The sequence below is a fragment of the Rhamphochromis longiceps genome, linkage group LG11, assembly GCF_057381845.1.
Source record: "Rhamphochromis longiceps isolate RC_006_pf linkage group LG11, R_longiceps_female_GT1.1, whole genome shotgun sequence".
Classification (NCBI taxonomy): domain Eukaryota; kingdom Metazoa; phylum Chordata; class Actinopteri; order Cichliformes; family Cichlidae; genus Rhamphochromis; species Rhamphochromis longiceps.
Genome location: NC_140567.1, coordinates 6,386,793 through 6,414,417, shown reverse-complemented (window position 1 = coordinate 6,414,417; position 27,625 = coordinate 6,386,793). Strand labels below are relative to the sequence as shown.

Below are 27,625 nucleotides of genomic sequence, written 5' to 3'. Positions count from 1 at the left end.
AATCAAACACACTAATGAAAAATGATGGAGGAAGTACATCAAGGTGGCTTGAAGTCAGTTTCATTCGACCAAGCAGAGCACTGATGTCCTGTAAGGTAACAGGAGTAAAAGAGGACCAGGTATCAGAGGTAAGCAACGTGTCAATGTGATACTGAGAGGATGATGGAGAAATATTAGACCTGACAGCAGCGACCTTATTAACAAAATAGTTTAAAAAGTCATTACAGTCAGATTTAGTATAGACTGGTACATGAGGAATATCAGGAGAGACAATGTTTTTAATTGTATCAAACAATACTCTGGGATTTTTCTTTTTTGAAGCTATTAAATTAGCAAAATATTCCATTCTGGCATTTTTTATCATGTTGTTAAGTGAGAAAATTGATTCCTTGAGATGTACCCTATGGACCTCAAGCTTGGAAGCCTTCCATAAACGTTCTAATTTGCGACAATATCTCCTAAAATTTCGAATACTTTCATTTATCCAAGGACAGAAATTTGAAGAATGGACAACATTTAGTTTCAGAGGTGCCACCGTATCTAAAATAGATTTACATTGATTGTTAAAAGACAAAATAAGTGAATCCATATCATTTTGAGCCATGCGAGGGACAAACATGGCAGAAAACCTTCTAGCAGCATCCTGGTTTATAATCCGCCTTTGGATCATCAATTTAGGAGGTGAAGGATCCACGTAAAATGACAAATTAAAGAATATACAACTATGGTCACTCACATGGACATCTTCCACACATACATCATATATATTTAAACCCAGGGAGAAAACAAGATCAAGAGTGTGGCCCTTCGTATGTGTGGGGCCAGAAACATGCTGCTTAAAGTTAAAAGACTCAGTGATAGTGATGAGCTCAGCAGCAGTGTTACAGGAAGCGTCATCAATATGAAGGTTTAAGTCTCCCAATATTACAACCTTCTCCAGTTTAATGATCGATGTCAGAAGGTCGTTAAATTCAGTTAGAAAGACCCCAGCAGGTCCAGGAGGTCGATAGATTAAAATACAATAAAAGGTTTTCAGAGAACCGACCTTCATCATCTGTGACTCAAATGAAGAGAAGAAGTCCGAAGTCACCAGTTTGCATATGAGTCTGTCCTGGTAAACAACAGCAAGTCCTCCACCACGTCCTAAAAGACGCGGAGTTCCAATGACAGAACAGCCAGACGGGCAGATTTCATTCAAGTGGACATAATCCTTATTTTGCTGCCACGTCTCAGTCAGACACATAAAACCTAGAGACTCTTTGATAAAAAGATCATTTAAAATAAATGATTTGTTCGTTATAGAGCGAACGTTAAGCATGATGACGGTTTATCTGCGGAATCTACAGCTGACTGCAGCGGTACTTGAATTAAACACCTGTGCAAACCTGTGGACCTGCCGGGCAGGGCAGCGACTCCAGAGTTGGAAAAAACCTTGATCGATGAGCAGACGTAGCTGTCACCAACAAAACGGGAAATGGGTGACGGACACAGAGTGAGCAAACTGCTTTCGAGCCATGGGGCTCGGGTCCCAGGCGGCAGCGTAACATCCCCAGCAAACGACAGGAGAGGAACTGGTCGCAGACACCGAGAGTCACCCCACAGCAAAGCAGCTAGCCTTCGGTACCTTCTCCGTTTGCAAACGACAAGTGACGGCAGTGAAAAACTACACTGTCGCCTCCAACGAGCTGTAGCAGCAGCGGCAAAGCCAAACACAGGCGCCATTGCTGTGCGGGTCTCTCCTCTTGCCTCCCTTTTCCTTCATCCACCTGCTGGCCTCCACCACTTGCTAATGTTACTGAATCTGTGGAAGCTCCGCGATAGCCACCACACGAAGTAACGAATAACGAGCCTATCTAAATCCCAGTAACGAGTAACGCGTTCATGGTTTTGGCATAATAACTAGTTACCGTGCTCGTTACCACAATACTAACGTAGTTACTGTAACGCGTTACTTAATAACGCGTTAGTCCCAACACTGGTGAACAGTAGATGGATCACCAGGTGTCAGGTGCATCTCTCAGGTTCTGTATTAGGTCTTTGTTGGATTTGTTCCAGTTATTTAAGGGCATGACTTTCAGAATCAGTTTAACTGTTTCAGCCCTGCCACTTATGTTTTTGTGCTCTGCTTGTCCAGTTTCCTCAGATTTTTACAGGACACACCGCATCTCATGTCAAGCTTTCACCACCTCTGGAAATATTATTTTCTGTCTGTCAAATTGTATTTTATTTGGCATTTTTCATAGTTTTAAATAAAGAAACAGGGTGGGAGGTTCTAATAACAATATGTCTGCGTAAAATAGGTTCATTGCTAAGTTGTCTGTTGTGTGTAGACACAACAATGGTTTTTCACTTGTACCTTTTTAGACAAGTGTCTTAAAAACATTCAAAAAATTCAGAAATCCAAAAATTCAGAAAATGATCCAGTGCAATGTCTGAAGAAAAGCTTTGAGAGACTTTCAGAAAGCCTGGAAAACAAAGAAAGAAAGAAAAAAATTAAAAATAAAAACCAAAAATGGAAGTCTAGCAAATTGAAAGAAAAATATCAGGAAATGAGGGGTGGCTAGAGACTTTTTGTATATATCTCTTTTTTCTTCTCTAAAATGCTTGTAGGGTTGCTTCATGCAAGACTGTCAGTTTATTCTGAATGTCCTGGTGTAAGTAGTATTGCATAAGAGTGTAAAGAATAAAAGAATGATTTTGAACAAATTCATTTGTTAATTGATCTAAAGTCATTGGGAGTTTCTTTCATTTTCTTCTTTTTTCATTTACTATAATTTCAATTATACTTCAATTTCACATTTAACATTTCTTAGAATAGAGACATGCATGCTCCTCAGCATTTACTTTCATAGCAGTCTTGTATTGTCTTTTCATTTAATTTGTATTGCTACAGTACAGTCATGGCATAAAGAAAGTCAGTTTTAAGAGTTTTCATATCAAGGCACAATAAAAACTCATTTGGTCGTCTATAGACCTCAGTTAACACATTAAATGTTAAAGCTCATGACAGTGCAATTAGAAAAAACTAAACTGACTTGTTAGGAATGGTTTCCAGGATGCTTGTTCTCGCTAAAAATGAAGATCGCAATACAGCTTAGATTTGCAAAGTTACATCTGTTACATCTGCAATTAACAAGATTTCTGGAACACTAATGTTTGGACAGACAAGTGGACGTGGTTGACCATAATGCACAGTGTGGCTACAACCAACCACAACAGTTTTTGTTTTTTTTTTGTGTGTGTGTGTGTGTTACTGTTCACTGGGATTGGGAACCACTGGACAGTATAAGGCAAGGGTGGGCAATTCCAGGCCCTGCAGGTTTTAGATCTCACCTTGGGTCAACACACCTGAATCACATGATTAGTTTGTTACCAGGCCTCTGGAGAACTTCAGGACATGTTGAGGACCTAATTTAGCCATTTAAATCAGCTGTGTTGGGTCAAGGACACATCTAAAGCCTGCAGGGACACCGGCCCTCGAGGCCTGGAGTTGCCCACCCCTGGTATAAGGGAAAGAAAGAAAGCGAGTGGCCTTCTTTAAGTTTCTTGAAAACATTTCACCTCTCTGTCTGCTTCTTCAGTTCTAAAACCTTTGATTTTAAAGCCCTCCATGGCCTAGCCCCATCTTATCTCTCTGAACTGCTACAGCCTTATATGCCCACCTGCTCTCTGATCAGCTGATCAGCTGTTCCTGAATGTACCCAGGACTGAGTGTAAACTTAGAGGAGATCATGCTTTTGCTGTAGCAGCTCCAAAACTGTGGAATGATCTGCCTGTAGAGATTAGAAAGGCTCTTCTCTGCCTGTTTTTAAATCGCTTCTGAAAACGCATCTCTTCACCTTGGCCTTGGCGCCTTGTGAGATGTTGGTTTTAGTTTATTATTATTTCAACTGTTTAAGTTGATTCCATGCTGTTTTATCTTGTTTTTTAATAAAGGGCTGTTTTAATTTTATATATTATGTGTTTTATTTTTTGCTGTTTTGTTTTATTCTATTGTTCTTAACTTATTTACTGTACAGCCCTTTGGTCCTGTGCTGGGTATTTTATAGCACTTTATAAAAGTTGGATTTGATTGGATTGGATCAGAAACCCAGTGTTGGTGAGTCCCAGGTATTTAATCCCTAGTAGGAGTTGTCCCTTAAGAGGGTCATTGACCCACTATTCACCATGTGCCTCACCACATGCACCAAGGTGTGAAAAAGGGTGTGGGTCATTATCAGCAGAGGCTTTGTGTGAAGAAATTGTGAGACCTTACCTCACCCTATCATATGACCCATTCAGATCACCTGACACAAGATGTGGGGATTGAGGTGCCTGGAAAGGCACCTCAATCCTGATAGCTGGTGTTATTTGTGTCACCTGTGGTTTAATGCTCTGGTGGGCCAGATATGCTGTATATGCACTAGAGATTTAAGACACAAATCCATGTGTCTAATTAATAAAGCCAATCTATTTGACTGGATATTATTGAGTCTATTTTACAGTGAACTACTGACATTAATTTTTTTAAATTCTAAAACTATAAAGAAAAAAATAGCATAACTGTTTCTTGTGCTAGGAGAAGAACAAACACATTTTAAATGTTACATTTAAGATATAGTCTTAGTCATTAAGCAAATCTGCCGCGATCTTAGTGAACAACGCCAACTGTCAGATGCATGAAGAATTTGCATTTATCTCAACGGGACTCATGGGGAACTTCAGACAATGCCTGGACTGTCAGTCTGCACATCGACTGCTTGGAGCAGAGCATGTGTCTTTGCAGCCACTCTCAATCTAGACCAGGTGCGGGGGAACTCCAGGCCTCAAGGGCCGGTGTCCTGCAGGTTTTAGATGTGTCCTTGATCCAACACAGTTTATTTACAGTTTTTCTCAGTTCCTTTGGTGCTTTTCTCAGATCAGAAAATTCTCAAAACCATTAGTGCAACCTCCACAACATTTATTCATTTGTACACATCATAGTTGCAATTTCTCCTTCCTCTGAACAAGAAAATTCTCAAAACCATTAGTGCAACCTCCACAACATTTATTCATTTGTACACATCATAGTTGCAATTTCTCCTTCCTCTGAACAAATTGCAAATGCTCTTGTACATGTATTAGTTGCTTTCATACAATTCTCTGCCGTTTTATAACATTATCATTTTCTTATGTCATGTCAGTCAAAATGAACTCTACTTTCGGATGCTGAATAGTCGTTCCCAATAAAACTAATAGACTTCATTTCATTGCTGGAGTCATTACATACAAAATTGTTGACTTAGTTATCAAATTCTGCCCAGAAAATTTTATACCTTTTGTTATTATTTTTCCTGGAAATGTCTCCTAAATAGAACAATTTCTCTCAGGTGAACTTCAGCTTTCACTGATGAGGAGGTGTGGAAAGTATTAGTTGTAACCAATGACAAGCCACTCATGGATCAATCATGGATCAATCCCATGAACCCTCAACTGGCAAGCATATATGAACCGAGCAGGACATAGGCTGTATCCCAATTCAGGGTCTACAGCCTTAAAGTACGCAGCCTTAACGATCCTCAAGGGCCGCATACTCAAAGACCGCTAAGGCCGGAAGTGCGAGGCTTGTGAAATGGGACGGTCTAGCCTCCGTTGCGCTGCCCAGGTTGCCCAGCAACCATGATACTAACAGCTGGAAACGTGTCATACAGCTTTGTTTGACAGAAATGAAGGAGAAAATCTTTTGTTCATTTGTTTGTTTGTTTCTACATGAGCTTTGATCATTCTCTGTAAGATTAAGCTCAGCTATTGAACGGCGTATATTTTAAAGTAAAGGCTTTAAAACCAAGTTAGTAAAAACGTCACTAATGTCACATAACTTTGCCGACATGTGGCCAAAAGTAACGTTTTAATGTTCTTCGTCATTAAACATTTGCACATAAATAAGTGACATGATATTTAGTACTTACTTAAAGTTTACTCTTCGGGCGCCCCTCATCCGCCGTTTTTTTTCGGCAAAATTATCCACACCCGCCGCCGCGCTATGCATTCTGGGATATGTTGGGCCACGAAGTCTACACCGCCACAGCCTTAAAATTCAGGGAAATGAAGGACACATTTCAGGGCCGCATTTCGAGCAGCCTTTGAATTGGGACAGCCTTCGGCGCGCTGCTGTGACGTAATCGGCCTTGAAATGCGTACTTTAAGGCTGCAGACCCTGAATTGGGATACAGCCATAGTGTGTACCATTTCTACAATTCTGTGACACAGAAATGGAAGGTCAGCATCGTGGAAGAGGGTTGAGGATGCGGGGGGGACAAAACAGGGGAAGAGGGAAAAGATGCCAAATACAGGCAGATTCCTAATTAAATTAGGGCAACACTTGTTGATCATGTTGTCAATCACGGCCTGGATGAGGCTGGTCGGAGGGTGTTGGAAGAACCACTGTGAATTTAATCATTTAAACATTTCGTAGGGAGAACAGGTATGTATAGTATTGGACAGTAATCCAACATCTCGTAATATCTCATGTTTAGTGTACATTATTGTAATTTTACTGTAATCTGCACCACAACGGATTGAAAGACAACCTCGCAGAGGTAGAAGAGGGCCCTTTTTTACCCCGCAGCAAGATGAAGCCATTTGTGCAATGGTGATTGCAAACAATGCAATAAAGTTGAAAGAAATTCAAAGCGCTGTAATTAATATACTTTGATGATGCGGGTTTCAATCTGGCCAAAGGCAGAAGGCGTGGAAGAAATCGCATTGGACAGAGAGCAACCACTGATGTCCCAAGCCGGTGCGGAGGGAATGTTACAATGTGTGCAGCCATCTCAGACAATGGCATTCTCCCATATTCCCCTTCTTGGCCCATACAATACACAACATCTCCTGACTTTTTTAGACACTCTTTACAGGGACATAGTCCCTGAGAATGAGAGGGGTGGAGGCCAACTCAACAAGTATGTTGTTGTGTGGGATAATGTCAGTTTTCACTACTCACATCTGGTCAGACAGTGGTTTGCAGCACATGACAGAATGCTGGTTCAATATCTCCCTCCCTACTCCCCATTTCTTAATCCGATAGAGGAGTTTTTCTCTGCCTGGAGGTGGAAGTTTTATGACTGGCATTCACATGTGCAAATGGCCCTGCTAGCAGCCATGGATGCAGCATGTGACAACATCACAGCAGAGTCATGGAGAGGGTGGAGCATTTTCTTGAGCATTTTCAGGTAGTGTCAACAAGTTCTGACCTTCTTTTGCATTGGAATACACTGAGAGAATACTGTACACTGTCATAATGAAAACATGACAAGCCATTTGACTATCTTGTTCATAAAGATGGTGTCACGACTTCTCATTTTGATGACACTGGCAGTTTCATTGACATGAATACTTGCTTTTGAGGAATGGATTATCGATTTTGAGCAAGTGACCTGCTTTTGCAGGTTATCCACTAGGTTTTGCAGTTTGCACCAATTGTTTTGAGAAATACACTAAGTGCTGTGCAAATGTTACTAGTGATGTGAGAAACGCACCAAAGCGACTGTAAATGGCGTAATTACCTCCTCAACATGTTTTGGAGATCTCCAGAGGCCTGGTAATGAACTAATCATTTGATTAAGGAATGACATACTATAAGAGTGAATTTTTCAGGAGTGAATAAATGACTAATGGCTAAAGAAACAGTATTTGTATATGTCTCTCGTATTATTAACATTCATAAAATAACATTTTGTATTTCTCATAAAATAAATGACGTATTCGTAATATTGCATTGTCCAGCTTTTACTACATGACACACATACAAACACACTCACAGTGCTGCCCAAGTTTATGTGAACATAAACACTGGCAAAAGAGATGGAAACAGCCAAAAAACCATGAGATAATGCAAAAATAGATAGACTTGAGGTGCAGATCAGTAAATGCGCCACAAGTTTCAAAACCTTATGAAATAAAGATAAAGGCACAGTAAAAATATCAAAACACACTTTTCTATAGCTGGAATGTTTTTGAAGAGGTCATGTGATCATACCATAAAACATCACACACTAGTCCTCTTAATCTGGGACACTTCATTGAGGTATGCGATGAATAACTTGGTTCCTTCAATATAATTGTACCTAGGAGAGAGAGAAAAACTATGGTTGGCAGAGTTAAAGGTCCTGTTTGTTTGGGTTGCAAATTTCCAAGTTTCCTTAACATAAATACAATAAATTCACATACACTATTATTTGCAGCAGTAGATGGCTACATTACACCTTCTTATAAGTCCCCAAAGCATTGTTCCACTTTTCTGCTGCCAGCAGCTTGTAAGACTTACAAAGCCCTCTGGAAACAGACCAGTATGTCTTTATATCTGCTGCTTAAGTCTCACAGCATCCACCTTATAATCGGAGAAGTCTGCTTTTAACCATCTTTTCTGATTTCTCCAGAATTTGCCCATTTACCCTTGTTGTCTTATGCTGGATTCCAACAAATCTGCCCCTAAAATTTGTCTACTTGGGTCTGCTTAATGTTTCAGTGTTAAAATAATTTCCTGTGTCCAGGTCCTGTATGGTGTCTCTATGGTAGTTAAATTATTTTTCAGTTGTGGATGGTTCTAACAGACTGCAAAGCTTTCTCCCTCAAGCTTTTCTCTTAAATATTGTGTTGAACACTCAGAAAGACTCAGTACAAGCTAATTTCTTTAAACATTCCTGTGAAATGAATAAAACTGCAGGAGTGTACAGACAGTCTAACCTGCTCATTTTCTCATTCTGAGAGTGCAGACCATCATCAAAGCCTCCGATGGGCATCATGATGATACTTTTTCCCGTCACATCTTGGAAGGTCCTGGCAATTGGGATGGTTCCACCCTCACGGATTAGATCAGGGTCCATGTTGAAAACTAAAGGTAGAGCAAAGACAGAATATTTTCTGCTAGTAAAGTGGACATGAACATTAAGTGGGAACTATTCTGGCATGTTTGAATGACTAATTGTGAAAATTGAAAGACTAACTTGTTTTCTTTACATTGTCTCACATTTTTTTTATATTCCTATAATACTAAACAATTAAGGACAGGTGAAAACATACACTGTTTCTTTGGTAACCTTTCAAAACTCCTGCAGGATATAAATGCAACAAAGCACACTACAAAGGAATGAAGCTATAATAATAATAAAAGGATACAAAAGTTAAAAGTTAGCCAATATCTTAAGGCTGTGTCAAAACCACTGAAAATGCATTTCTTGTGTTTCTACTAAACTAAGAGCTCCAGGTTTTGTATTTTACTGGTGTAAAATACTGGTGGCCTTATAGTGCTACCCCTCAGCCCATGGTATCAATTTCTAAATCCTAAGTCACCTAGGTCCTACGTTGTTGCATTCGCAAGATTTTCGAAAACATGACCTCTGACCTTGGCCTTGAGATCAAGGTCACTGGGATTTGATCTCATCGAAGATTTTTAGTACATACACCTATATCATGTCAGTTTCTAACTCCTGTCGCCTAGTTCTCTGTCATACAACAGACGCTACAATACTTTGTGTATATACTAATGCTGTCAGTGTTAGTCTCGTTAAAATGACGTTAAGGTCATAACTGCATTAATGCGGCATATGTCCGTCGGCGACTTAACGCGGCTCGCCCCGTGCGAGGGGCTGCACAGCGCTAACAGATTAACAGGCTAACTGCGCTAACACGTTGACGCCGTGCAGCCCTTGCACGGGGCGATCCGCGTTAACTCATTAACGGAGATTTGCCGTGTTAACGCAGTTATGGCGTTAACATCATTTTAACGAGATTTACGCTGACAGCACTAGTTTATACAATAACTATAACCACCAAGAATCATTTTCAAATATGATGAAAAAGCAGATGACTGCTCCTCCCTGAGACTGGTTCTGGAAGCTTCATCCTATTAAAAAGAGTTCTTCATTCCCACTGTTCCAACCCACTTCTTTGATGTCATCAGTTTTCGTTAATACTCTAGAGTCTTTGCCTTGAGGAGACTGTTATGTAAGGGAAACTGAAGACTGCCATCCAAAACACCAATGTGATCATAATCATAACTAAGAAATCGTTGTTATTATTACTACTAATTCCACTAGGTTTAGGATGTACTCCTGTCAAAACAGAGTGGCCTTATGCCAACAAAAGTCATTTATAACTGCTGTGGGACAGGGAAAATCAGTATCAACACAATGTCCCAATTCTTTATCGTTTCATTAAAGTCTATTCAAATGACCGAAAAATGAAAAAAATTGCCTAGTAATGTTAACATATGAAAATGAAGATTATTTGGGTAAAAACTGTCAGTAATTGTCTGGCTTGTAAGAGCCAGTTTTGGTGAAATTTTATTTGCAGTTTATCAAACCCGAGACCCGACATTCTGATAGCAACATCACCGGTGATTAAAGTAAGGTGAACGGTCAATACCTCTCTTAATAGCAACCTTTCCAGCCTCGTAGAGTGGATGGTGAGTGTCAGCCAGCCAAGGTTTGGCTCCTATCACCATTGTGACTTTGAGCTTGTTGGGACTCTTTCTTTTGGCAAACACAGAGTGAAGGTAGTCTGTTACCTGAAGAAGAGCACATCAAGAAAACAGCAGAAGCAGTTTACAAAAAGTAAATGCAACAGAACAGAGCACGTACATACTTTTCATGTATTTTACCTGTTTCTTGACCATAGCAGGGTCCATGTCAGGAACTTGCCTAATTGAAAACTTAGCAGTAACCTTAGCAGGGATGACAGTCTTAGTCCCAGGGTCTGAAAAGACCCCCTCAATACCGTGGATGGAGACTGTGGGGTAGCGCCACATGTGAGCCAACAAGTCCACCTTTGGGAGAGGGATATAATTCTTTATTTTCACTAATAATTTTACTTATATATTGTCAATGAAAACAACACTCATTTTAAGGAGCTTTATCCTGTAAAGATCTCACGAGATTGTAAGCGTTGATCTCCTATGACCAAGCACTTTCATGGAGAGAAGCAAATAGATGAACTATTTTTTCAGGATCATCCTAGTTCTGGTAATGTTTTACGTAAGAAATAAAGCCATATGAGAGACTTGTTTAAACAGTAGTTAAAAAGGTTCTTCACAGTAGCATTGGAAGCAAGGGTAATGACAATCTAAATTCTGGATTGTACTCACCTGCTCTTAATGATCTTCTGACACCAAGGATGCCTTACATTACCTTATTGCTGTACATGAGTTGGTTGACACCAATCTTATTCTTGTAGTTGTCCATGTCAAACTGGATATCCTGGTACATTTTCCATTCTTCATCAGAGAGGGGAGCTACAGCCTCTCTGATCCCAGGAATCAGGATCTTGCCACTGGGGCTGATCAGTGTGTCTAATGAAGTAATAATAGGATGATGCTATTGTTAATGGAACTAAACTTAGATTTTCCAAAGATAAGACTGGACTGGTTTATTGCAAATACTTATTTGATGCTTTGCTCAAGGACTTCAGTAGGGAAGATTCTTTCAACGCTGTAAGGACTAAAAAAAATCTCTATTATGATTACTGATTACTGTATATGACATTTGAAAATGTAACAAAATTCTCCCACTCCCAAATCAGCGAACACTTTTAACATTTTTCAACCAAATCTTAGATTTTATTTATATTTATATTACATTTATCTTTGACACTGACTTAGGCCTCACAGGGTTAAACACGTACTGATGAGACCCGATCCTCCTGATGCTTGAGTCCCACTGATTATTACGCATGCCTCTTATGCCTGATCCAAGAGAATGTAGCTTACTGAATGTTTTTATTAAATTTAATGTCAGCTAGAGTTGTCAACAAGGAAGTCTTGCATTGTTGAAAACACACAGGACAAAGATGATAAATATATTGTTAGATGTGACTGGACACCAGCACTGCTTATTGTCACCTGACTTTTGTCAGTTTGACAAAACATGAATTTGCTTGTGAATGTGCTAAATACGATCTAATGAACAAAATTAATGAGTGCATGATAACTGAAATGAAATAAGAGCATTTTCTTACTATTAAAATCCCCATCTTCTTCAATTTAAAATAGCCAACTTAGAGCCAGAGGTTAAAAAATGCATGTTTGTAATTACTAAAGTAAACTTAAACTTCAAACTTCATTGAGATTTAAAGTTGCAGCAGCCCTATGACAGGCCTTGGCTGCAGTAGGCAACCAAGGCCTGTCATAGGGCTACAAAGATTTATCAAACTGTAAATAAAAAACTCTCGTTGCAATTCTTTTGCTCTGATGCTCAAGGACTGAAGTGGGCGCCTGCTCAACGCACTGAGCTAAAACGGCACCCTAAGAAGACAATCTTTCTGGAAATGTGGTCTCATTTCACATTTCTGGCTGGAATAGTGGGATTCCTTATCATAGTGAGTTCAAAATGTTTGAAAGCACCAAGGGTTAACCTTATCACCACTGGGTTCATATAAACCCTGCTGAACAAAATCAATGAAACAGCGACTTGTCAGCAACAGACAGAACGCTTGATTGGCAATCTCTGTTTATCTGAAGGTAGGAAAAAGATTTCTTGTTGCAGAGAGCTCCTCCAGTTTCCATTTGTAGTTATTGCTTCCAGGGAACTGGAAATGCAATGTTGAGAGTACTGGGTATATTTTCTGATAACAATTTAGCTTCTACAATTTCTTTAAGTCTATGTATTGATGCATGCTCAATCATTTAGGTAGGTAAATCCTAAAAAAAATGGCTGATTCTGTTAATTTTCAGTGAGGGAAACTTTTTGTCACTCATCCAACTGACTTCTGCAGCTGACTGCAGGTTTCCCCAACCATATAACAGTACATTTGCATGATAACTGAAACTAGTCCACTCAATGAACAATGGGCTGTTAGATCAGTTCCTCGATTATTTAATTTAAGTCTAATTTAATAGAACAGGGCGCTTGGGCGGGGGTGGGGTGGGGGGGGGGATAACTGGTATTCTGCTGATGAGCCAAGAGTACTTTTAAAACAACAGTTTCCTTTACAGTAAGTATATACCCTTACTGGCCACTTCATTAGGTAAATCTTGCTAGTTGGACCCACTTTTGCCTCCAGTTTTGCTTTAATTCTTCATGAATTTCCTGAGATTTTGGGCTGTATTGACATGATGGCATTTCACAGTGTTGTGAATCTTCCACATCCCAAAAAGGTGCTCTATTGGATTGTGATTTAGTGAATTTGGAGGCCATTTGAGTAAAATTCAGTTATTATGATGTCCATGACACCAGTATGAGATGATGTGAGCTTATGACATGGTGCATTATGCAGAAGAGTACAGAAAATCGGCATTTAAACTATGCTCCACTGGTACTAAGGGCAGTATCTACTGAAATACTGTAATGCTGATAACAGGCAGGATTAAGAATCATTTAATGTTGTTAATGCCAAATTCAGACACTTCCATCAATGTCACAGAAGAAATTAAGATTCATCAGAACTGGCAACATTTTTCCAATTTTCTTTGGTTGAAGAGTGGCACCCAGTTCTGCTGCTGTAACCCATCTGCTTCAAGGTCTGATGTGTTGGACATTCAGAGAAGTTCTTCATACATTTGACTGAATTATGCGGTTTATGAACAAAGGCTGCTTGCTTACGCGCATTCAAATATGAGACTCACCGAGAATTCCAATGAGGTCGGTCATTGGTTCAATCACAGTCCCTCCATAAACACCAGAATGCAAGTCCTGCTTCGGTCCTTCTACCTGCAAACATGGCAGCACAAATCAAAGACTGGAGGGTGACTCTTTGAATAAAGGATGGATGGATGCTTCTTAATACACCACCTCAGCAAAGAAGTAGCAGTTGCCTCTGGTGCCATAGGTGAGGGCGGGGCGTCTGCTGAGCCAGCCACAGTCTGATATGATGATGTAATCCACTTCTGAGAAGAAGGTGTCTCGCTGGGCCATGATCATGGCATCCAGGCCGTTAGAGCCCGTCTCCTCCATGCCCTCTATGACAAACTTCACATTCACTGGCAGATCCTGGTGAATGGGGGGAACAGCTCCATGATGTTTGGTAGGAAGCAAACAAACAGGCTTTCTGGGCAGAAAATTATTGTTTCCATAAAAACCTAAATTGTCTTTTTGACATTGTGAGTGATTAGCTTTGTTTGAATCAGTCTTCTCAGCGTCCACACCAACGCATTTCTCCTTCCACAGTGCACTCAGCATGTGGCTGAGGCCTTCTGATGTGTGCATATTGCGCCATATTTTTTAACATGACAACAAAGCAGCATGGATGGAACAGACTGCTCTAGTGACTCCACACAACTAGCACTGACATGGAAAGTTAGTCTGCCTTAGACTTGGCTCTGCTGTCTCACTAGCCTGAGGGTACGCACTTTGTTCCCCATATATCTGCTGAGTACTTCACTCAACTTAAAAAAGTCTGCTACAGCAATAGAAGTTATCTCTTGAATCTAGCCTGCCGAAGGCATCTCTCTCTGTTCCCACTCTTTGCATTTTAAATGTTTCCATTCAGCTGGGACATGAAAGCCTATCTAACAATATGGTGAACTCAGTCTCTTACCATACTGAGAGCCTGGTAAGCCTCTACAGCATGGATCCAGGCTAAAACTGGGGCCTTGTTGTCTGATGCTCCTCGTCCATACAGATTGCCTAAAAGTATAAAAATTACAATATCACTGTATTTATTAATGATGTACATAAAACTTTTGCATTCTATTTTTCATCCTATTTTGTAAATGTATCTACATGCATCCATGAAGCCTCATATGAAAAAAGCATCACCTTCCAATTCGTTTTGACTCTTTACATAAAACGCCAAAAGTTGATTCTGTTCATCTGGACATTGCATTTTCAGTGGGAGAAGAGTTTCGTAAGCCATCCAAGTGACTTCTTCAGTCTCAGCTCAAGGTTTCACCAAGAAACTCAACTGCTCATTGTTCACCAGGGGTGCTAGTTTCAGCCATTGTGCAAAAGTACTGTATATAAGGTTGGAGAAAGCTGCAGTCAGTTAAGACTGAAGAAGTCACTTAGATGAGTGACAAAACGTTTTTCCCACTGAAAACGCTACATCTAGATGAACAGTCCCAAAGGTGCCCTACGGGTTGATATACTCTACATAGCTTGGTTGTGATGAGTAGTTATTACCCTCCCGACTCACCTCACCAATCTGAGTCATGGTCTGAGTAACCCTCATCACTCAAGCCACTCATATGTGGACTATACTCAGACCAAGTTCTTTGCACTACTTCAACTTTGCACTCCAATGTGTGTCTTTTCTCTTGTTTTGTGTATATTCCTCTAGTTTGTATATATTTCTCTTAACTGCATATATTTATCCTGTTTGTTATTTATTCCTGCTGTCTTACTATTTGTATGTTATCCCTACACAGTTGGCATGGAGCACCCATAATTTCCTTGTACATGCTTCTCTTATGCTTTTTTGGCTGTACCATTTCATCACATGAGAATATTCTAGCTGTTTAGTGTGTAGAAAGTTGGAAATAGCTTTCTATTAAAATCTGGTATCAGAAATAGACTGGGAAAAAGTTTTTTGGTATGATCAGTGATGGGAATATCGGCATTACTTTTTTTTTTTTTTTTGCCTGTCCCGTTTGGCTCTTTTGCCATCAGAATTGTTGTCTAAAGGCAAAGAAAGATGCCCAACGGATTTACTTTACCAAATTGACCATCCCAGCCTTGCCGTAATGGTCCATTTGATTCACCTTTTATTGTTTATTTTATTTTCACTTACTGAATACGGGACAGACTTGACTGGGGGAAAGAAGGGGAGAAAGAAAGAGGGAAAGAGAAACAGCTGAGAAGAGGGACGGGGGAGAAGGGCAAAAAACAAAAACCAACAGAACGGGCAGAAAAAAAGAAAAAAAAATACATATATCGATCACCTGGGTCACCTGCTGAGAAAGAAAAAAGAAAACAAGCAGAAGAGAACAAGAGTAATAGAATAAACAACATCACAATGATATATGGGAATATGACAGTAAATACTAAATATTAAACATTATTGTGCAGCACATAAGATCGACAGAACACAGTGTGCTTTGAGGTAGGAGCCAAAAAGGGTGTAGTTTGTGGGTGTGATCACCCGTGTGTACACCTGTGAGCATGGACATGCTTGTTTTTTTTAAAAGGTTCCTTCATGTAATGATCTGCTAGAGGGTGTGTGTGGGGGGGGGGGGGGGGGGGGGGGGGGGGGGGGGGCACAGCCCCGTCCTCCAGGGCATGAAGCAGGTATGGAGGAGATCAAAACTCCAGACATCCAGAGGCCCTCAGAACACAAGAGACCAAGGAAGACCAACAGAGGGGCAGCCGCGCCACTGTCCCAGAAAGAGCTGAGGAGAGTCCCAGATGAGGGTTCACTCAGCAGCCGCGGAGCAGAAGCCAGGGGGAGTTGCAGTGACGCGCCCGTGAGCTCCGCCGGCAGCCAGCCGTGCCTGAGTGACCGAGCCCCAGGCCGAGAGGCCGGGGGCACCCCACCTCTGAAGTGGCCCGAGCGAGCCCCAGGCTCCAGGCCCCGATAAGCGGCTGCCAAGGAGTGAGCCGGTGTGTACCTGGACGCCCATCCCCGGACACAAAGAACCACCAACGCACCGACACCTGAGGGAGTCCGCCACTGGCAGGGGAAGTTCCCACCCTCATGCTCTCATATGCACTTACTTCACACTCAACCAACGTGGAGACAGACATAAAGAGACGCTGTACACACGATCACACTCCCCAAGCGTACTCTACGAACCGGGTCTAGGTACCCTTGCCCCTGGAGGGGGAACTGCACCCAGACCCAGGTGGTGTTACCCTTTTCCCTGCGGTGGGGAGAGGCAGACCGCCCCGACTCCACAGCAGCAGGGAGGCCCCACACTCCAGACCGCAGTCGGATGGCCAACTCTTCCTCCTAGCCCCCCCGCTCCAGCAGGCCGCAGAGAATGGGGGTGAGAGAAGACTCCAAACCTCCCTCCACCCTGATGGTAATTTGGATTCCGTGTATCGTGCCCACCCCCAAGATCCTATATGTATGTGTAATGAGAGTGTGAGTAATGTGAATGTCTAAGTTGTGGGATAAAATTGAGGCAGAGGCAGCCAGAAGGGGACGGGGGGGGGGGGGGGGGGGTAGCCTCCTCTGCACCCTGGTGACATACCCCTACTCCAAGGTCCTGCATGTGTGGGTGGTTGTGGTGGAGCGGGAAGGGGGAGGCAGCTGGAGATGGGGAGGGAAGGGAGGGGCAAGTGACCCCTCCCTGGGGCCAGCTCCCCCGCTGACCCCAGTAGTAACGCCGTTAGTAATATCGGCATTACTAACGGCGTTACTTTTTTCAGTGATGAGCAGTGTGAGAGCAGCTGATAAAGGATTCAGAAAGTTTATTCATGCGGGCCCATATGACAGAGAATATACATGTTCTTTTTGTTTTCATATTATAATTTATATTTAATTGTGTTGTGGTTTGCAGTGTTTTGTGTTGTTTCACTTTAAATTTGTAAAAGGAAAAAGCTGAAAATTTAAATAGTTAAAAGTTGAAATGTGAATAGTTGATTTTTGTATTATATGATTTATTTATTACATTTTATGTGGAGTGAATAAATAAAAGTATATTTACGGTGGCCCCTACAGACAAAGCACATACAAACTTAAAATCACGTACGAACTCTGAAGCACGTACAAACCCTGAAGCACGTACAAACTCCAAAACACGTAAAAACTCCAAAACACATAAAAACACGTACAGACTCCGAAGCACGTACAAACTCCAAAACACGTAAAAACTCAGAAGCACATAAAAACTCAAAACACGTACAAAAGACAACAGAAGTGCTCCAGGATGCTAGGGGCAGTGTTGAGCTTTTGTTACGTAGTGGCTACACAAGCCAGCAAGTACCAATGACCGGATTTGGTGTGTGGTAATAACAGGTAAATGAACTTTTTTTTTTTTTTTATTATTTGACTATATATGAATGCTTGTGTATAAATACACAAACAATACACATATGCTTTCATGCTTTCAATTGTGTAATTTAAGTGATCTAGGTAGCTCTGTTTTGGAAGTTCAGTTCATGCTAGAAATGTGTTTTGGAGTTTGTACGTGTTTTGTCTCTAGGGGCCACCGCATATATTTATATATAAACATATATAAATAAAAAAAACTGACTTTTTCGTACTGGGTACTAGCTAGCATGATGGAGTTTCTATACAGGTGGGTGGGTGCTATGATGTTACTGATGTTGAACTTTATTTTGTTCATACGGTTAATTATTACCAACAATCCCGTAAAAAACGGAATCGTCTCGTGTTCAGAGAAAATATTATGCGCTTCGTATTGAGGTGAAAAGGAACACAGTTTGTCCCATACTTCAGCCACAATGAAAAAGACACAAAGCTGGAGATATTCTGTTTCTTTACCCTGCAGCTGCCTCTTCTTCTCTCATTCTCTCCCCCTCCCTCTCCTGTTTCTACTTCAATCGTGAAACTGATCAATGATTAGCTGATCGGCTTTTCTGTCGCAAGTCCCGTCTCTCTTGTTTGTGTATCGCCCACTTTGCGCCATAAAGAAGAAACCAGTGGAGGTCGCGTTAAACAACAGCGGCACGTTTAAGCTTGATCAGCTGTTGTTAGAATTTATTTAATATTAATTTCTAGTATCAGCTGATGTTTGCTGGAGCCACAGCTGTAAAGCTGCTGGTCATGATGTCGGTTTGGTTATCTGGTGAGAGGGAAACATGAAGATGAAACCAGGAGATGTCCTTACTGAATCATCAGAGCTGAACAGGTGATGGATGACATGAATGAGTTGAAGGGAAGTTATGAACTGTTTCTGAGAGATAAATAACACCAGGATCCTTTTTTACGCTCACAGCTGGTAACTGTGCTGGGGTGGGTCTAGCAAAGTTTTGCCAGCGGGGCCACGTTGGACATTAACAGGAAGAGGGGGGCACAAAGAAATACTTTTCTTTCTTATTCTCATTTAAAATATCTAGCTTTTAATAAATAATTATCTGAATCTTACAACAAACGATTGATAAATTGATACATACAGTGGGGCAAAAAAGTATTTAGTCAGCCACCGATTGTGCAAGTTCCCCCACCTAAAATGATGACAGAGTAATTTGCACCAGAGGTACACTTCAACTGTGAGAGACAGAATGTGAAAAAAAAATCCATGAATCCACATGGTAGGATTTGTAAAGAATTTATTCGTAAATTAGGGTGGAAAATAAGTATTTGGTCAATAACAAAGATACAACTCAATACTTTGTAACATAACATTTGTTGGCAATAACAGAGGTCAAACGGTTACTATAGGTCTTTACCAGGTTTGCACACACAGTAGCTGGTATTTTGGCCCATTCCTCCATGCAGATCTTCTCGAGAGCAGTGATGTTTTGGGGCTGTCGCCGAGCAACACGGACTTTCAACTCCCGCCACAGATTTTCTATGGGGTTGAGGTCTGGAGACTGGCTAGGCCACTCCAGGACTTTCAAATGCTTCTTACGGAGCCACTCCTTTGTTGCCCGGGCGGTGTGTTTTGGATCATTGCCATGTTGGAAGACCCAGCCTCGTTTCATCTTCAAAGTTCTCACTGATGGAAGGAGGTTTTGGCTCAAAATCTCACGATACATGGCCCCATTCATTCTGTCCTTAACACGGATCAGTCGTCCTGTCCCCTTGGCAGAAAAACAGCCCCATAGCATGATGTTTCCACCCCCATGCTTCACAGTAGGTATGGTGTTCTTGGGATGCAACTCAGTATTCTTCTTCCTCCAAACACGACGAGTTGAGTTTATACCAAAAAGTTCTACTTTGGTTTCATCTGACCACATGACATTCTCCCAATCCTCTGCTGTATCATCCATGTGCTCTCTGGCAAACTTCAGACGGGCCTGGACATGCACTGGCTTCAGCAGCGGAACACGTCTGGCACTGCGGGATTTGATTCCCTGCCGTTGTAGTGTGTTACTGATGGTGACCTTTGTTACTTTGGTCCCAGCTCTCTGCAGGTCATTCACCAGGTCCCCCCATGTGGTTCTGGGATCTTTGCTCACCGTTCTCTTGATCATTTTGACCCCACGGGATGAGATCTTGCGTGGAGCCCCAGATCGAGGGAGATTATCAGTGGTCTTGTATGTCTTCCATTTTCTGATGATTGCTCCCACAGTTGATTTTTTCACACCAAGCTGCTTGCCTATTGTAGATTCACTCTTCCCAGTCTGGTGCAGGTCTACAATACTTTTCCTGGTGTCCTTCGAAAGCTCTTTGGTCTTGGCCATGGCGGAGTTTGGAGTCTGACTGTTTGAGGCTCTGGACAGGTGTCTTTTATACAGATGATGAGTTCAAACAGGTGGCATTCATACAGGTAACGAGTGGGGGACAGAAAAGCTTCTTACAGAAGACGTTACAGGTCTGTGAGAGCCAGAGATTTTCCTTGTTTGAGGTGACCAAATACTTATTTTCCACCCTAATTTACGAATAAATTCTTTACAAATCCTACCATGTGAATTCATGGATTTTTTTTTCACATTCTGTCTCTCACAGCTGAAGTGTACCTCTGGTGCAAATTACTGACCTCTGTCATCATTTTAAGTGGGGGAACTTGCACAATCAGTGGCTGACTAAATACTTTTTTGCCCCACTGTATATACCATCAAGACAGTGTACATCACTGTCACAACAGCATTTGTTTTCATTCAAAGGCTTCATGATTTTTTCTATAATGGTGGGCCGGTCTCTAGTCAAAATGCCCGGGCCGATTTTTTGTCCCAGTCCAGCCCTGTATGCAGCTTATCTGCAGTCTGGTGTTACCTACTCGGAAATTCTGCTTTCTGAATAGGAAGATCTATTCGGAAGGCAGAATTTCCGAGTTCGGAGTACAATCAAAGGACCACGACTGCAGTTTTGTGTTGGATGTAAAAAGCGCACATGAGGCTGTGACGTTGGCTAGAATCATGGCGGCAGTCAACGACGGTCCAGGTGTGGGATTCCTCTCGTGGAAGTATGCACACTATTTTTTCCTTTCTATTGGTAGGTGGCACAATGCACTTGTGGCAAGTAAGCAAGCTAGAAGACTGGCAATCTTGATAGGTGTCCAGTTACGGAAGCAACACATTAACAAGAGAATTCTGAGTAAAACCAAAGTTACTTTCCCTAGTAACTAGTTACTTTGAAAGTAACGAGTAACTTGAAGTAACTGAGTTACTTTTGATAGAAGTAACTAGTAATGTAACTAAGTTACTAATTTAAAGTAACTTACCCAACACTAGTAACGAGTAATCTAACTAATTACTATTCCTATCGTTACAACGCCGTTATGGTTACTAACAAGAAAATCGGTGCGGTCACGTTACTATTTTTCAACAAACAGACGGTTGAAGTTGTGTTCAGCTTACCGCACCTTACATCAGTTGCACGGAAGTCGCTGAGTGCTACAGCTGTAAGCAGCTGCGCGCGCTCCCGCAGACGGCAATCATGATCACTTTCTGGCACAACACCTGGAGTTAATGGGGATGTCACTACCTGATCCGTACTGGAAACCTGATCGGTACCACGCATGTGCGAAAGGTGTCTACTTCCGGTCATGATAAACAATATATACGCCGTGTGTTTTTTTCTGAATAGTTTCGTCACGTTTATCATCAGTACAGTGGAAATACATTTCACATAAATAATTTAGTGCTGAAACGAGAATTAAAATGTTTAAAAATGACATTTTGTTTATCTTTGTAAAACAAATGTGTTTATTGTGGATGTGATATTGTCAATGGATTTAAGCAGCATTTTGTTCATGCTTTGTCAAAGTTGTGTTGAGAGATTAATACAGTCTCTAGCTCAGGAAACTGTGGCCATGTACTGTAAATTGGACTGAAGCATATGGACATTTCTTTGCAGTTAGTGTGGTGATACCTGAAGCTCTTGTGAAGAATAAACCTTCCTGTTATGAAACCGACATCAGCTCCCTTTTTCTATTCTTTATCACAGCACCACACATTGTTGAACAGGAAACCAGTTGCCCCTCTGGTCATCATCTTAGGAAGGCAACAAGTCCAGCATTTGTACTTCACCAAAGGTTTACTGTCACGGTTCTGGGCCAGTTTGACCCAGTATTTTGAGTTGTTATGTTTTGGTGTGTTTTTGCATAATGGATTGTTTTCTTATTCTCTTGTAGTGATGATGATGATGATTATTAGAGTTCCATGTTTCTGTTTATTCGTGTTTAAGGATTTGTTGTCTCATGTATTGTTTGAGTTCCATGTGTTATATTCTGTCTGCCTCTCAGTCTGTGTCCTTGTTTAGTGGTTTCTTGTTTCCTGTTTTATTGTGAAGGTCTGTGACTCAGGTGAATGTGTTCAGTTTTACTGTGTATGCCCTTAGTGTCGCGTCGTACCCTCAGATTATGCCTGTGTGTTTTTGGTCTCTGCATTCCGTGTTCACTTCATGTTTTGTTTTCATGCCAGCAATAAAGCTGAGGTTTTGAGTTGCATTCTGTTTTCGAGTGCTGCATTTGGATCCTCATATCCACCTGCCCGCACACAGAGCCCTGACATTTACCCAGACATGTTCCTCTTTTTTAGAATCAAATGAAATTTGTGAGTTTGGATAGCATTCCTTTGTATTTTTAATTAGCTTAAAGGCTCTTACCATTGATCTCAGTCAGGTTGTATGGATCTGTTGCCCAGCCGTCTTCCAGTTTTGCTGGCTGGACATCCACGTGGCCGTAGATGCACACTGTGTGTTTGCTGGAGTCATTACCAAACTGAGCCGTCACCACTTTAGGCAACTCTAATGTCTGGCCATCAGGAAGCTGCACATACAGTCGAGATCAGCACACAATTTCTTTTCCATCAATCTATTAATCCTTCTGATTTTAAAGTGTGTTCAAAACGCTTGCAATAGTATTCAGCTGGTCTATGTCTCTCTCACATATCAATGCAATTTCTTTTATAGTCTTGCACTGTGTGTAAGACTATAAAAGGGATACTCCTCCAGGAGGCCAGAAGATCTGCTTTTCTGGAGGCATTATAGTACAGTAACAGTTCACACTGGGTGGCACCTAATTAATGGTTAATGGTGAAAAGCTAGGCCCTCTAGTATGGCCTCTTTCTCGCTCTCTCTCTCTCTCACACACACACACACACACACACACACACACACACACACACACACACACACACACACACACACACACACACACACACACAGTGTGTTTAATGAGTGTGGAAAGCGGCTTTGTTGTGGCCCAGTCAGTAATAAGAAGGCAAAGCTAGTCCTGAGCCCTCTGATTTTTTTTTTTGAAGTTTGCCAATGAGCTGACCTCTGTGAGAAATCCACCACATTTACCAGCCAATTACACTGACAATTAGATACAAAGCTCCAATATCAACAAGCACTTCTAAAGAGCAGGGAGGGGTAATATTGCAAAGATAGGTGGTTCTTTCACTGACTTCTTGTTCTCCGATATCCACCAGCTGTACAGTCCCCCCCATCAACTGGAGTTTCTGAGCCACAGTCTCCATCATACGGTGCAGCTCTGGTCTCTTTTGGACATTGCTGGAGTCGCTTTCGATTGCAACCCAGTCCCTCAGCATCTGAAACACACAACCAAGATCCAAAACATTGTCACTGGACTTGATCTAATCCACCTGCCACTGAGTTTTATGTTATTTAATACTCCTGCCCTCAACTAGTGTCCAGTTCGCAAAATGTGCACTTGATTCTAAAGACATATTTTATTTGCAACACTGACATTCAGAAATAGTCAGTTGCTATATTGCCACTTTTTGACTTTGGCCACCAACACTCATTCATAAGACATTACATATTACATTTCCCCCTGTGGAAAATCACTGCGTTCAATATGTAAAAAAACACACAAAAAGTGTGAAATACTGTTGATGATTTATTCAAGTCTCCTGCAATGTCTTGGAATAAGCTGAATGTGAGAGTTGGCTAATTTCTTCTTCAAACTTGCTTTGTGCCTCAGCGGATGTATTCGTGGATACTAATGGATAGTAAAATTTTTAAAAGTTGTGACTATTCATGATATTTGGAGATTACCTAGGGCTGCTCGATTATGGCAAAAATGATAATCACGATTTTCACTGAAATTGAGATCTCGATTATTTGACGATATTTATTTAACAATAACAATGTATTGAATAATGACTTTAAAGATTGTCAAAAAATAATATAAAATAGTGTGCAAATACTGATAACAGTGCAAATGTTTGCAATATAAAAAATAAATGAAAGTTTACACACTATGTCTACTTGATCCACGTCTGACTCCGCGAACCCATAATGTTTCCACACCACTGAAGTTTTTTTTACCTCTCTTTTCAACCAACGGCAGTCACTCTCCTCTCCAAATAACTTCTGCTTAGCTTTCCGAGCTTCCCTCGGGTCCTCTTAATCAGCGGTCCCCAACCCCCGGGCCTCGGACCGGTACCGGTCCGTGAGTCGTTTGGTACCGGGCCGCGAGAGTTGAGGCTCAGGTGTGAAATGTATAGTTTTCAGGGTTTTTATCGGTTTTCAGCGTTATTTTGTTATCGTTTTTATCGTTTACTCGGTTTTCCTTGGTCTTTTCACGTGTGTTATGAATAAATTTTCTTTTTTTCGGTACCAGTACAAGTTTTATTTTGTTGTATTTATCCGCGACACCTTAAAGGCCGGTCCATGAAAATATTGTTGGGCATAAACTGGTCCGTGGCGCAAAAAAGGTTGGGGACCACTGCTCTTAATTGTTGTGACATGTGTTCGAAATGCAGAGAGGTGCGCTCGATTTGCCACACGGAGCAGCGCGAGAGTAAAGCACAAGGGAGGGGCTAATAATCAGCTCAGTCATTTTTAATGATCGTTGAAAGCCCAGATCGTAATCGAGATTAAAATTCGATTAATTGAGCAGCCCTAACTCTACCCCATTTTTTTCTAACTCCTGAGCCTTTATTTGATGTTTTTGTTTTAAATTTTGTCAAAATTTTGACAAAAATACATTTTAATGTCTCTTTAGTTGGAATAACTGCTTTCATATTCAAGTAGTCAGAGTATTATTATTTTTCTCAACAACAGCTGATATTGTACAGGTAAAAGTTGTGGTTGTTACTTCAGAGTCAACACCTCACCTTACTGTCTTTCCGTGTTGATGCCGAGTAAAGAAAGTGATCCAGAATCATTACAGTGTACTTTTGACCTCAGCCCCGACAATCTTCAAGGAGTCACACTTATATCACATGCAGATTCTTTTGTAGTTTGTGATTATATACAGCACGCTTAGCCTTACTTTTATTTCTTATTTGGTGTCTTATTCTAATGGCCTATCTATTGGTATTAAATTATATTCTTTCTTCTTGTCTAATAATGGTCTAGAGTGAAATATGGAACTATAAGTATGCTCTATTGAGATCAATGGGAGAATTTTGTAACAACATAGATTGCTTTCCACGATTGTTATTATTAGTTACGCTAATTATTACATTTGATTGGAGACTGTGTACATGCAGTTTGTAAGTCCTAGTCTCCACAGAAATTAAGTTAGTTGAAATAATCCATGTAGCTGCCAAATATGCAGCTACATGCATTATATATATATATATATATATATATATATATATATATATATATATATATATATATATATATACACTAGAGGGTCAGTTCAGCCGATTGGTGGTGTTTTTGTTTTTGTTGTTGTTGTTGTTTTAAATAAAAATAATTACATTTTGGTTTGAAGATAATATTGATACATTTATGCATTTGCATGAACTGGGGATGGAGGCCATTTTTGGCCAAGGTCTTTAAGGTTGTCAAACTGTATGACACACTGACAGACAGAAGCCACACTGCAAGACCAACAAATGGACTGTGACAGGCACACACATACACCATTCTCCTCATAAAAACACTTAGCTGATCTAACTGAATCCCTCTCTGAGCTTACCGCTGCTAGCGGAATGAGTGTGATTGTTTTACACTTGAGTTTGCTGAGTATCTCGGCAAGCTGATTGTTATACAGTACTTTTATTTTTTACTGATTATTGCAGTATATAGGCTGTAATAATCATTTAATTTCAGTCTGTGTATTTTTGTAGATACCATACGAAATGACAATAAACCTTGACGACTTGACAGAATAATTTAATAAAACCAAAACTCATATATTTTGAATCTGTGTAGGGTTTAGGATTAGGGCTGGCACTAGGGTCATTATTGATGATGATTGAGATTTTGTTTGACTCACAAGCTCAGATATTAAAGTAAATTGTCTAAACCCAATACACCTAACAGCATAGATTACAACAGTTCTAGCATTCAGAGTTCAGTGCTGCTAGAGTAAGGAGCAGATATTTGTACCTCCACATATTCGTCCTGGTGGCTGTCAACATACTGCGCTAGCTCCGTGTACTGGAAAGCATGGGCAGCAGAAATGAGCAGCAGGATGGAAGGCAGGACTTGAGGGTTCATCTGTTACAAGAGTCAGAAACAAAATCAGCAAAACCACACACACAAAAAGATTATTACTTTATTACACTAGATGTGTGTACTCCGAAAGCTCCCACAGCCAAAACACAACAGATTAAAACTTTCCTATTTTAAATTTTTGTCACATTTTTGTTAATCTCCCCATCAGTTTAGAATATAAGCTGAATGGGAGGACTGTATCCTGAAATCATGCATGTTTTAATTTAGTTTGATATAAAATTCACCTACAAGCATTCTGAAAGTTACTGTCCGCTAACTTGTGTCTTACCTTTTCTCTGCTGGAAATGTGTAAGATAGTTTCCTCAGGCTCGCAGACTGTGGTCCTGTGCTGTTGACTTGATTTTTATACCGAGCCCCAGGGTCAAGCAGTGAAACATTTCTTGACATAAAGCCAGGACAGCTGACAAAGTGATTTTTTTTTCTGCTGAAAAGTGCAGGAATTAAACTCTGATCTATTGATTTGACTCCAAGTATGTGTACCTGTGGGCGAAGAGTGGACCTTAGGAATGCAGGGTCAGCGGGAACAAAGGAGCATGTGAAAGTCCAGTTGTTTGTGTTTTGGAATCTCCAAGCAAACCCAGCTGTGAGGACAAAAGCAGAGCTCAGCAAAGCTTTTGTTGTTCCATATTAGCCTGGTGTCCCACTGTGGTTAACTTAATGTCAGCCATTTCTACCTGACATTATTAACCTAAGCTGGGATTGTCTGAACATATTTAATCCCGTCACCACCTCCTGTTCATTGGATAAATTGTCCTCGCTCACAACATCCTGTTTCTCTTTGTGTGCCTCAGTGTGAGACAGGAAAAGAGACTCAGGAGTTGTTACACTGAAATAAAAATGTACGGGGGGGTGTTTAAGAAAGCCAAAGACAGCTGCCAACTTCTTAGTTCTTACTTTGTTTACTTATATTCATTAATGCTCTTATGGTCTTTCTTATTTTCTACAATGAGCTGATACAGTCATGTCAAAAAGAAGTTTTTTTTAATGTAGCCCTAAACTAAGCAGACTCCTACTGCTTGCATAGGAATTAAGAGGGTATGTAGAAGCTGCTGCTATGCACTTGGTTTAACTGCTCATCGAAGAAAGTTTTGGCAGTTTGCTGATGTGGAGCACTCAGTAAACACTATACCAACAAGGAAAGACATTACCAGTGACCTTAGATTAGTAATTTTTCCCATCATTGTGGAAAAGGTCATATCGAAAAAATGTGAACTATCTAATT

The 27,625-nt window shown here is 40.8% G+C and overlaps 1 protein-coding gene across 3 annotated transcripts; it reads right to left on the bottom strand.

Moving 5' to 3' along the window:
- Positions 1-53: 53 nt before the first annotated feature.
- Positions 54-26,884, bottom strand: cndp1 (carnosine dipeptidase 1). 3 transcript variants are annotated; one of them, XM_085422062.1, is made up of 13 exons: positions 26,672-26,884; positions 26,275-26,385; positions 23,370-23,513; positions 22,567-22,729; positions 14,488-14,576; positions 13,743-13,940; positions 13,577-13,661; positions 11,145-11,305; positions 10,619-10,783; positions 10,384-10,525; positions 8,704-8,851; positions 7,997-8,084; positions 54-2,465 (listed from the first exon to the last, which is right to left on the bottom strand). In XM_085422062.1, the coding sequence occupies exons 2-12, from the start codon at positions 26,383-26,385 to the stop codon at positions 8,006-8,008; spliced, it is 1,485 nt and encodes a 494-aa protein (XP_085278188.1). In that variant the 5' UTR covers positions 26,672-26,884; the 3' UTR covers positions 54-2,465; positions 7,997-8,005. The 3 variants fall into 3 exon arrangements, with proteins under 3 accessions (XP_085278188.1, XP_085278187.1, XP_085278189.1); XM_085422061.1 differs by having other exon boundaries at positions 54-8,084; positions 26,672-26,880; XM_085422063.1 differs by lacking the exons at positions 23,370-23,513; positions 26,275-26,385; positions 26,672-26,884 and adding an exon at positions 15,679-15,841 and having other exon boundaries at positions 54-8,084; positions 22,567-22,699.
- Between the last annotated feature and the right edge of the window lie 741 nt (positions 26,885-27,625).